The sequence below is a fragment of the Apteryx mantelli genome, chromosome Z, assembly GCF_036417845.1.
Source record: "Apteryx mantelli isolate bAptMan1 chromosome Z, bAptMan1.hap1, whole genome shotgun sequence".
Taxonomy (NCBI): Eukaryota; Metazoa; Chordata; class Aves; order Apterygiformes; family Apterygidae; genus Apteryx; species Apteryx mantelli.
In genome coordinates this window covers 45936879-45949213 of record NC_090020.1, presented here as the reverse complement: position 1 = coordinate 45949213, position 12335 = coordinate 45936879, and the positions used below count along the sequence as shown (strand labels likewise).

Here is a 12335-nt window from a genome sequence, read left to right as displayed (position 1 = left end):
TTTTAGTCTTTCCTTTGCAAGTCAAAGCACAAAGCTCCCCATGTTAGCAGCACAGTTTTGGTTTTACATGTAGCAACATCCATAGTTAGTGTTTTGATTTTTTTTTTAAACAAGTTTTATTTGAATCTCTCTCTCAGCCTCTAATGCCTTTGACCACCCACCATTATCTGAACCTTGCTCTGATCTTCTAATGTATGCTAAATATTTTTATGGCTCAGAAATTGCATTGCATTAAAGAGATGATCAAGTACAGTCCCTCTAAAAACATCTGGCTTGTTTGTTTATTTATTTATTTATTTCCCCTATGTGTCCTTCCAGCAAAGTATTAAGGGACTGGCTGTTGATGCTACTGCTAAAGCTTCTTTGCTGGCTTCCTGTTTTGAAGAAATCTATGTGATACATCAAATACTTCTGCACAAGTGGCACTAGCAGTGATTGTTGCACTATGGAGTGTTATTTCATCTGAGCTTGCCAATAATTTGAAAGTAGTACCAGCTGGCCAAAAAAGAGATGACTCATGGTAGGGTGGAGCAATAGTAATAGGAAATTAGGACCAAATACATGTCAGAAGCACCAGCAGTGCTGAGTCTGTGTATTAAACAATGGGGTCTTGTCAACTTGTACTCTGGAGTACTGCTGAGGTAGTACTTCCCCTGCTGTAAGGAAGCACTGCATTCAGTTTGCCCTGTCTCAGTGAGGCAGCTGTAGCTACCACGTATCAGCTTATGCTTGATAGTTATTATGCCCCAATTCCGTGCAGTGCACACCTCTGTTTCCTTCAGCGTTAGCACGTCTCTACACTTCCTGTTTTCTAAATAACTTCTTATATACTATAAATACCTTCTCCCACTATAGTTTTGCTAGGTGCATAGCCATAGTGAGATAGCTGAAATCAGTGGCTAACATACATTAGTAAATACTTGCTTTTTGTTGTTGCATGTTCTTAGTAATTGGTATATTTTTGGAATCTCATTTGTGAGCTCTCTAACTTATGTGCATGTAACAAAATACAGCACTTCTGCATGAGAAAGTGTAGGAAGTTGTATGATCAGGTATTTGGAAAATGTTTTTTATTACTCTAAAATGTGGATAGTTGTAATTAAGGTTGTACTTAATTTTGAAGTTGTCATTTTTTGACTTCTGAGCACTGAAAAACTGCAAGCACAGTGACTTTTAGTAGCATTCTTATAGCTCTCTTGTCAGAGAATATTGAATGTTCATTGAAGAAACCCACAAAAGGGATCATCATTTACCTAAATTTGAAACAAGTCAGCTTGTTTTAAAACAAACAAATAAATAAACAAAAACTTATTAACTACACCAAAGTCCACAATCTGAAAGCCTTTGAGTATCACAAGGATATTCCTGAATGTAAGATAAGGAGAAATTAAGATTTCTTCTGTTGAACCTTTAGTCCGTTGTAAAGGAAGAGGGTCAAACATAATTAGAGGGCAGTAAGAATTCCTTGTACTTCCTAGTATTCACAGGGTGTGTTTGTCTCTGTTGCTTGTGTACTTTATGTGAAGTTTTGGGTAAACAGTAAAATTAGCCAAAGAGAGGCTAATAGCCTTCTTCAATTAGTCTTAAATTTGGTGCAAAACGTTGAGGAAAATGTGTTTTTTCAGAAGGATAGCAACAAGCCTTATAAGAGAGAACAGCTACTTCTGCTACTTAAGATCAATGCCTAACTTAAACTCTGTAAATTAAATGGAGAGAGAAAGGTTCCTAGTTTTCTCTTACTTTCCTTTTTTTGTCTGACACGATTGAATTTTTTTTTTTAAGTTTTGACTTGATCAAATAGAAATAAGTATCACTAAAATGCCCATACTCTTAATGCCATTTTTGCCAGTTTTGTGCTGCTAGTAATTTAAATAAAAACTGAAAATAGGGTAGTGAGGGGAATCAAAACAGGAAATGAACCTGGAAAATATCAGCCTGGGTAAGTGACTCTAGAACAGAAAATATTTCTAGGTCTGTCTCCATCCCTCTCTTCTTTCTCCCTGCCCCCAAATCAGGTGAAGATAGTGTCTAATTAGTCACTAACAGCACGTCATATTTCACTTTCTGTAAATTATGTGAAACTTAACAGAAATAAGCATTCAAAATACTTTTATTCTAGATTTATCTCTAACTCTGGTAAAGCAGAATGTAGAAGTCCATCAGTTGCTTAGAATCTATTTGTCAGATTGCTTCATCTTTGGAATAGGATGCCTTCGTTTTAAGAGAGAAGACCTTTGTTTTGTAGTTCCCTTAATTCGGGTGAATCCCAGTGCCTCCCCAAAGTGGGGCTTGTTCTGAAGGGTACTTTAAAGGTAGGGTTTCACTACAGAGTTTTTAATGGGGTTACTTGTTTAAGTTTCGCTACCACAAATGGACATAAGCCTTCCGCCTAGATTAATACAGGCTTTAAACCTTGACTTGTGCTCTTGACTGATGTATTGGATTGTTTTTTTGTTCTGACTCTGTCTTACCTTGCAGTATGAACAACTGATGAAACTTAGAGAATTAAAATAATAAGTTTCTTGCTATATCAGGCTGTATTTTTAGCTTTTACAAGCTTGTTTTTTCTGTACAGGAGATGACCATTTAAATTCTACATTTAGTATGTTTTGTTCATTGCGCAGTGCTCTAACAGTGAGCAGAGAATGTTTTCTGGTCTTGTCATCCTAATATGCTGCCATCTGTTCAGAAGCTTGTACCAAGATTTTAGTTAACTTCTGGCATGAACTTTGTGTGTGATTTGTGGAGACGTACCTGGAAATAGTTATTGACAAGAGACTGGTGGAGAAAGATGGCTGCAGTTCAGTGCAGCCAGAAAGTAAGACTTCTGGAGTCCAGTTTCCGCAATACTTACTGCTGTAAATCTGTATAGGTGACAACCTTGGCTTGAAGTCTGTGTCACCTCGAGAACTCTGTTCAGTGCAGTACTCTTTCTTCACCACAGCTCCTCTGTGCCCTAGAGCCTCTCAAGCAGGACACTGCCTGTCCACTGCAGTCTCCTGCTCATTTTTCTGGGTGAGAAGGAGAATGGGCACTGCCTGCTTTTGAAGTAAGCACTTGGTGATTGCTGGCTGACTCTCAAGTCATGTAATAACCAAGTTTTAGCTGACTTAACCTCAGAAGTCTCTAATGCCTGCCTCTTCTCATGAGATTTCCTGATTTGTCGGCTTCTCATATTCCCACTTTAATTATTTAGACTAGATGCCTTTTTCCCGATGGACTGATGGTTAAATGCAATTGCTTTCAACAGGCATATAAAGAGGAAGTGAATGTTCAGTGAGAAAGTGAAAATTGGAGCTAATGCCCTCTCTGCAATGTAGAATGTTTAAGTGGGAGAAAGTGTCCCTTCCCCTGGAATGTGTCCATTCCTGGAATGAAGCAGCCTGGTCTTGCATTGTGTTACATGAGGTTTTCCTCCTTGTGCTGGGCTGCCGCTCACTCCTTCTGGTGAGAGTCTTAGACTTGCTACAGATCAGACCAGTGTCAGAAGCAAATGGAGAAGGAGAAGTAGAGGGCAGTGGAGAAAGCAGGCTGTTATGGAATATTTGGGGTATGAAAATTGCTGAAGGGTTAAGACTGACTGAAGCAGAAGGAACTGTTTTTGTAGCTGATTCACGTGGTGGTAGCAGTCGTTTGCCCAGTGCAGCTAACATGTATGAACTGCCTTTGTTCCAAATGGGGGGAGAATGAGCTGGTCTGTGCTGCTCTCAAATTAAAATGTACCTGGGAAGATTTAGTTGATTCAGTCTAAGCCTGTGTAACTATGGGGATTGCAAACAGATATGCTACTCACATGATGCCGTTCTTTTACCGATGAAGCTGTACCTATTTTCAGTACTGAGTTTGATCCTTTGCTCTTCTTCATATAGTAGTATTTGCCATCTCTGTGGAGTGACAGCAAGGTTACCTTTCTTGCTTTTTGAATAAAATCTTTGTTTGTGCAATCCATTAATGAACAAGGGCAGAGAGAAATAGAAGAAAGAAGTTTAAACCCAAGTTATAAAAACAAATTAACAGATTGTTTAGGTCAGGTGATTCACATAGTTTTACATTGCATTTCCTTATGTAAAACAAGTGTGTAGATTCACAGAACATCCTTTAATGAATTCCACTTGAATTCAGCCATGCTTACCTAAAAAGCGTCCTTCCAATTTTCTGTGCTGTTAGGCAGGACTTGCAATCTTGGATCCGGATAGCTTCTTTTCTGAGAAGAATTAATGCTGTAAACTCAGGGGGAAGTCTGCTGACAGTTATAAATTGTGCGGTTAACCAAATTTTTCTATCCAGTATCTACAATGCCATGTAGATTACAAGAACTTCGGTGGAATTTGTTAAGGTAAAATTGTTGCATCTCTGCTGTAGATTTAAAAAACAAACACAAAAAAACCCTATTGTGTGGAAAAATTTCCAACTTTAATTTAAAACAAAATACTGTTAGAGTACAATTTTATTCATGAACAAGACTTCCGTGTTTTATTTTATGTTTCTTTTATTCTATATTTATGTTTTAATTAGTACCAGTTTGAGGTTCCTGTAAAATGTTTCTAATATGTTTTACTGGTAAATCAACATCCATTACTAGCACATAATAAATCAGTAAAATGAAACATTTTAGTGCAACTTCGCTGTTGTGTACTATTTGCCTTTGATAATTTGTGCTGAGCAGTGCAGTTCAGTCGCCTGCTGTTAAAAAGGTTGTCGCTGAACTTGTTTTGTTTCCATGTGTTTATTTCGTTGTCTTGAAGACTTGGAATATTTTTAATGTTTATCTCATGTTTTAAAAAGCTTTAGTATTGAATACTACATTCTAAACATTATTTACTACCTAGTTAAAATGAATAAGGAGAAAAGGTGAGTGTGGAATGAAAAAAGCAGGTATTTTTTGCATACTCTGGATCCACCTGAAATTTTAAATTTGCAGATGAATTCTTGACACTACTTTGACTATTTTCTTACTGAATGGAAACGTGAGCCCATTTCTAGTTTGTGATATTGTTGTATCTTAAAGTTAACTTCTGTGGCCAATTCATATCATGATAGAAATAAACGTATTTAAAAAAACTGAGATAGGGCTGTTTATTGGTTGTAACTTGGGTGCTATATGAGGCCCTAAGTTTGTTCTTAACTGTAGCCTGTCAGTTGTTTTGTGTTCAAGCTGGGTTGGTAGATGGTATGTTTCAGTGCTTTGTAAAAGGGACCCCGTGCATCTCAGTCTGCAGAGAAGACAGCAGCAGAGTCCTAATTCGCATCCTTTGTTAAGTTCAGGATGGGAGGGCTTTGCAAGGATTGCCACCGCCAAATAACAGTATCTGCCTCCACAGTTAAAAGTAGTTCTGTGTTTAACGTACTTCTAAGAATCGCTGCTCTTCAGAATCCTAAGTAGACTTTCCATCTTAGAAAATAAATTACTGATGGAAGGATATGGTAGTCTATAGAATCATTATTGCTTGAAGATGAACAGGGGACAAATTACTATTTCTCATAACACAAGAAGCAGGGTTTTAAGCAGCTACATGGCTTAAAGTTTAAAAAATAATATATTTTCTCACATACTACACAGTAAAATGGTAGGACTTATTATCCTAGCATATTTGGAGTTTTAAAGTGTAATAAATTCAAGGAACAGTCCATCTAGAGATGTTTAATATGATGTGACCTCCAATTTTGGAAGTCTGTCTTTCATGGAAGTTGGGAGCCTGTGTAAAAGGAAGATCAGTCTAAGTGTGTCTGTCTTTAATACTTTTTTCTCTGCATCTGTTACTGCCACTGTCGGAGAGACAGTACTTGGCTAGACAACATGAGGCAGATTGGTGGTCTAACGTATGACCAGGTAGATAATAGTGTTTTGTTAAACAGTACGTAGTTGTTCTCTTGTAGGAAGATGTAGAATATTTCCAGAAGGAATGGGAATGAGAATATAAATTTTAAGTTGTCTGATTTTATAGTTATGAAGGCTGGATGTAGAGTTGTGGACAGGTGTGAAAAGCATTTTGGCTGCTTATGTATTTGGTAACTTTGGTGAACCATAGCCATGTGCAGTGAAATGGGTAATAACTTGTGTAGATGCAGCTGTATTTTAGCTTCTTAAGAATTTAAAAGACCGAAGGTTATGTTGGGCAGCCTGTAAAGCCCCAATTGGTATTTTATATATTTTTATTTTTCAGGAAGTGGCAAAGCAGGCTATTAATTGTCTGAGTGGAGGAATCTTTCATTTTTTAGGTTTCACAGACACTGAAAGGGAAAATACTAATTTTAAGAAATGCATGCACTGCCTTAAATATAACATTTGAAAGATTTTAGTCTCAATTGTTCCTTGTGTGCCACCAGGGGGCATGGGACTACAGTTATTTTTTTCTTTCCTGTACCCAATCATCTGCTTATTGATTTCCTGTTTCTTTACAATTCATACATTTGAAAGGTTTCTAGTATTTGCCTTTAAACTGTTTAGATTCTAAGATATTGGCCCTACATATCAATTAGTTTAATCTGGGTCTATTGCCAAAATGTATTTTTGTCTTTTGGGAAACACTAAGTGTTTATCTGAGTTGCATTTTGAAACTTGTTATTGCTTTCAGGGTTTATTAAACGAGGCAAAAAAAATAAAAAAGAGACTATGTCAGCACTTTCCACAGTCTAGGAAATGAAGAGACAAATTTTTCAACTGTGAAGTTTCAAAAATAATAAAACATATATTTTACAGAACTGCAAAGACCTGCTGTGGAGATGGAATTATAGGAATGTTTTTTATAAGGGATGTTTTTTGTTCTTGCAGACTTCTCAAAGTGAACATAATTCAAAAGAAAGTGCATGTCACAATTTAAGCAGGAGGCTTAATCCTTTGCGAACTGAACTACGGAAGTTAAAACTAATTTGGCATTTGAGGAAAACAGCTTGTACCTTAAAGGAAAGTGCAAAAGCATGTCTCAAGGGAATGATTGTAAAAGGGAAAAAGACTCATTTACTGAGGCTGTTGCTAATACGAGAGTATAATACAAATATATGCTAATATAATAAGGCATTGGTGCAAGAAGAAGTTTAACTGGTCATTAAAAAGCATAGATCACAGAACAGCTGCCTTCTACTGAGTCAGTGTTACTTGTGCTGAATTTAATAGATAAAGTGTAAATGTCTGAATCTGCAGAGGGTTTTGCTGCAGTAACATCTTTTGGACAAAACTTAATTGTACGTTGCATATTTGGGGGTCTGTTCTCAATTTTAATAACATGAAGTAACATTTCTGTTCTCTATCTTTTCTTATTATTGTCAGATTGAAATCAGTCTGAGGAAAGAAAGAAATTACTCTTGAGCCAAAATAACCTTAGAAACCCACTAAATGGTCTGGCCTCCTCTGACTCTAAAAACTAATACGTTCATGTCTGAAAAGTTTCACCTCCTCAATTGAAGGGGGTGGTTCGAATACATGAGAGTTCAGACACTTTCATATACCTTGTTCTTCTCCTATCCTACCTCCTGTGATCCAGGGGTTCAGTAATTAGGTTCTGTCAAGTTTTTCTGTGGTGTCTGTATCTTCCTCCCACAACTTGGGATGGGTTGATTTCTTTCACTTCATACTGATGTTATTCGCTGTCCTCCCTCTTCTGGTGCACACTAGAGCCAACCACAAAATCTCTCTGTTCAGTAATGGAATGACCTTCTGACTGACAGAGCTGTAAGTTTAAGCTGTCTTTTACAGGATTATTTTAATGTTTGTAACTGTCTAATTATATAGATTACTAGTACGGTTAGGCAGTTAAGGGATCTTTCCCCCTGTTAAATGCTTTTATTAACTCTTCTCTCTCTTTCAACGAATATAATAAACTCAGTATTCTATATAGATATGTTTAAAAGCTGTGGAGTTTCATAACGAAATATAATTTTATGTGTACTGGAAAAAAATAAAATGTATACATCCTATTAATCTCATTTCATGAGATGCAGCTGCTTCCTAAAAAGTGACTTTCCCTTTGATATTCTGATATGATAAATGAGAAGATCAGATTTTTGCAAATCTTTGATGGACATGAAAAAAGTTGAAGTTGGAGTAATTGGTACTTGAAACAGTGTGACCTTTTAAGAATATCTCTGTATCACTGATTAGATCTTGTGCTATAAATTCAAATTCATAACAGAAAATGCCTTTTGTTGCTTTCTCTTGTTCTGAGAGTAGAAGGTTTCATGTGTTGATTCAATTTCTTGCATAGTTTGTCTTCGTACAAAACACAGAATAAAGAATTTTGTGTGTGTAAGGATACACTACAGTGAAACAAATTAGAAAACTATGTGAAGAATTGATCTGACAACTTTTTTTTTTTTTTACAGGGCCAGCTTTCAATATTGCAAGAAAAAATAGACCATTTAGAACGCTTGTTGGCAGAAAATAATGAGATTATTTCAAACATACGAGATTCTGTAATTAATCTAAGTGAATCAGTAAAGGATGGTCAAAGAAATCCTGAGGCTATAAACTTCAGTCAAGGATCTCTGTTTGAGCTCCTTCCTTCTGCTTCAGTTTTGCTTGCAGTTGATTCTGAGGATTGTTTGTTTGCTTCGAAAAGTAGAAGTCAAGTTTCAGGAGTACAGGTAAGCAATACCTCTTTCTTTTAGGCTCACTGGAGCTCTAGCTATCATTACCTTACATAATGCTGAAAACATCTAACTAGTAGTAAAACTTTGCTCATAAGCACCATTGCTGTAATCTAAGACATAACAGAATTATTCAGGTGACTGTAGTGCTTAACTGAAAATTTTGTGAAACCCTTCCTTCTTATCTTTACTAAACTGGATAGAAATTGAATTTGTGATTATGATGACTTGACATTTCAGCATGCTTCTCCTCAGTTTTTAAAGAAATGATTAAACTGAGATTATTGTCCAGTACGATCAGAAATTCTTTGGAAAGAATTTTTTTATCTGACAGTCTCTGTCAGCCTCCCAAAATTCTTCTGAAACTGATCTCAGACAAGCTGGAAATAGAAAAATGTCTTTAGGGATGTATGTGTATATGGGTCTTGAGGAGCTGACAGAGCATGCTTAAGAAATAATCATAAAAAAAAAAAAACCTCAAGTACTGTGTCCCCTTTTGAAAATTGCTTCTGTGTATTGGCATCCTAGTATAGGCACTTTGGTTTGACCGGATCAGGAATGAAGAATGTTTACCATTTACCGTGTTGGCTTGTTGGCATAAACTGGGGTGATTTTTAAAGTCAGATACTTCAAGTTGAATTTATTTTGCTTTTTCGTGAGGCTTGTGAGTTCATTGACTCTTACATATTCAATTTTAATGGAGTATTTCAGTTAGTGATCTGTACTGTTTTGGGGAATCTTGTGGGAGTATTATGAATATGCATAGTACTATAAAGCAGAGATTAAATTTTGAAGTCCAGTGCTCTCATTCTGGAAGTGAATGTATTTCTACTGTAGGAGGAAGATGGTGGACTCAAGATGAATAAATATTCATATTATAACAATTGTAAGGTCTGATATCTCTCTTAAAATGCTTTTAAGATATTCAGGAATAGGCAGGTAATTCTCACTGTCTTAATACAGTATGTCTTTTATGGAGAAACTAGTTATTTAAAGGCAGTAGTATCTGACTGTAACATACATTAAGACTTCTGTGCAGAAAAGTTAAGTTAGTGTCAACATATGATTGCAAATGTTAAAGTTACTCTATTTTAACAGGTTATCCCCTCATGCAGCCTGTTACCACTTTAGCTAATGTACCTTTTTAGGTGCACTAGAAATAAATTGGAAGTAAATGTGAGCTGTTGTGAATTTAGAAGTAAAGCTTGTTGGTTTAAATTGCCGGACATGTTGTAAGCCTATTATGAATGCAAAGTAAAATATGTTTCTTTAAACTGTCCTTATGGTTTGCTTCACATTTGCAGCACTTCAGAACATATATTTGATCAGCTCATTTTGTTTAGCGTCTCAGTTAATGACTTGTTAGGTTGTAGTAGCTAAGCTGCTTTTTGATTGTTTTCTGTATGTCTAAGGTCATATGTAATATATGTAAATAACAAGTATAGCAGGTAATATTCTTAATATTTTCCTGCTCACACTTGATGTTTCCTTGCTTTGCACTAGAAGGGAGCATTGTAATGTTCTTCATGTCATTGGATTAGTACCTTGTGCTCATCCAGTTATCCCCCATGATCCTTCAGTTATTTTAGTACTGCTTACTTGTACAATTTCTCATCCTGCATGTCTGATTAACACTGGTTATGGAATCTAAGCCCATGACTTTTGTAGAATTCTTCTAACAGCAACTTAACTAACTGATCTAAATTACTGTGTTTGAATATAGCTTCACTATTTAACACTTCACCAAGGCTGATGTCTTCTGCAAGCTCAGTCAACTTATTTTTTTAGGTCTTTTATAAAGACAGGGAAGTTCTGAGTAGATTGTTTAAAGGACATTAATTAAAAAAATGTATACTGATTCCAAATTTACAAATTCTTAAACAGCTAACAAGTGTTAATTATCTGCTATTCACAAACACTAACTTATAACTACAAATTTTGACCTTCCTTTTTCCCTGTTTCTTTAGAGTGGGTGTATGAGAATTAGGTGAGAAACTAGAAAGAAATAAGGGATCATATAAGTGAGACAATGTGTTTGGATAAAAGTCACTTTGGAGAATGAAGGTAAAAGAGGCTTTACTGAATAAATTCAGGGAATCTATTATTACATTTTCCCACAGTGTAGAGACCATTGCAAGATTGGATCCAAATATCCATTAAAGAACCTTGGTAGTATTTCAGTGAGAAATATTACCAGGACTTGTTACTTTGAGAGACATTTTCTATGCGTAAGTTGGAGGAAAAAAGTTACTAGTAACATCAGAGCCAAAAAATTCTTGGATAAGCTAACTGATAGATTCTTTTTCTTTTCCATGAAGGAGTTGTAAAACAAGAAATGATACTATGTTACATGTGGCATTTGTTCGTAGGAAGGATGTTATGTTGGATTGGGAATTGATATTGTTCAAATTAAATAGAAGCCTAATGTATACCATTTTCAAAAGATGAAAATGTCATACTCAAAGGAAGCTAGGTAGTAAAATCAACATAATGAGGAGCTCTGGCTCTAATATAGACATGACCTGACATTTCTGTAGGTCAGTAGTTTGAAGAGTATCTGGAGTTTGTGTTCAAAGAAGATAGGATCCTCAATAGCCATCATACTGAGCTCTAGGGTCTCTTAGGTCAATGTGGTATGGTGAAGTGTCTCCTCTTTTCCCCCTCAATTACTGAAGCATCTAACAATGTGCTCATATTGCTACTTTTAAAACCAGAGGAGTGTAAATCACTCTTAAAAAGGTGGCCAGAAGAGGCATGAACAGTGCTTTTTTTCTTCTATGTAGTAGTTCAGGGTTCACTGGGCAAGTTTTGTGGCACTTGCCCGAGACTTCATCTTACCTCAACTGTTTGAGTTCCTAAGTACAGAAAAAGAATTAGCCAATATAGAAGAGAGACAGTTTATGGTAAGTTTTCAAATGTTTTTATTGAAAAGCTTGTAATAATTTGACTGTCATCTTAAGCAGCCATAAAGGAGGCAGGCAGTGTCCTTTTGGATCTTCTGTTTGTCTCCTCTGTTTTTACAGTTTCCTTGCATACTATACCAGTATTTTATAATTAGAAATGAAATTTAAATAGCCCAAGGAAATGTTTATCTTTAACCTCTTTTGCTTCTCACTGACGCAGAACCTGTTCTTAACTTGCAGTCATGTAACCTGGTCAAATGATAGATATAATTTCTAATTAATGTCTTGAGCAGTACCTATAGGGGATGGTGTTATAAAAGAGACGAAAATGATTTAACGTCTGTCTTCTGGATGTCTTGGCATAACTGTGGTGGTTTCAACCAGATCTGGCTTGGGTTAATTCCAGTGGAGGTTCTGGAGTCCTAATTTCTTCTTGGCCTTTTTTTTTTTCCCCCAACTGCTGCTGATTCATACTGAACCAGTTATTTCAGAGAACTGTCAGTGATGATTCCAAGATCTCTTTCCTGAGTAGTAACTCCCAGCTCTTGAGCTCAAAATTATACAAGCATGGTTTTAGATCACTTTTTCCCTAGTATGTGTTACCTTATACTTACCTACACCATGGACTTATTAAAATCAAGATCTTGCAGTCTGCAGAAACCAGCGTGTAAAAGCCTTGCATGTGAAATTCAGATCTCATCCATGAGTCAAATTCATAGGAATGTGTGCAGTTCCATGAATTTTTGCTTTTAAATAAGTGTGTTTTCATTGTTGAAATCACAAAATAGTTGGGGTTGGAAGGGACCTCTGGAGATCATCAGGTCCATCCCCCCTTCTCAAGCAGGGGGC

General features: G+C 36.2%; 1 protein-coding gene across 3 annotated transcripts in view; it reads left to right on the top strand.

The window, feature by feature from the left end:
* MAN2A1 (mannosidase alpha class 2A member 1) overlaps positions 1-12335 on the top strand; it is a 130374-nt gene that overhangs the window by 5114 nt on the left and 112925 nt on the right. For all 3 annotated transcript variants that reach the window (XM_067316711.1, XM_067316710.1, XM_067316713.1), the window contains exon 2: positions 8320-8580. In XM_067316711.1, the coding sequence (XP_067172812.1) occupies positions 8320-8580 (261 nt within the window). The remainder of the gene's footprint in view (positions 1-8319; positions 8581-12335) is intronic.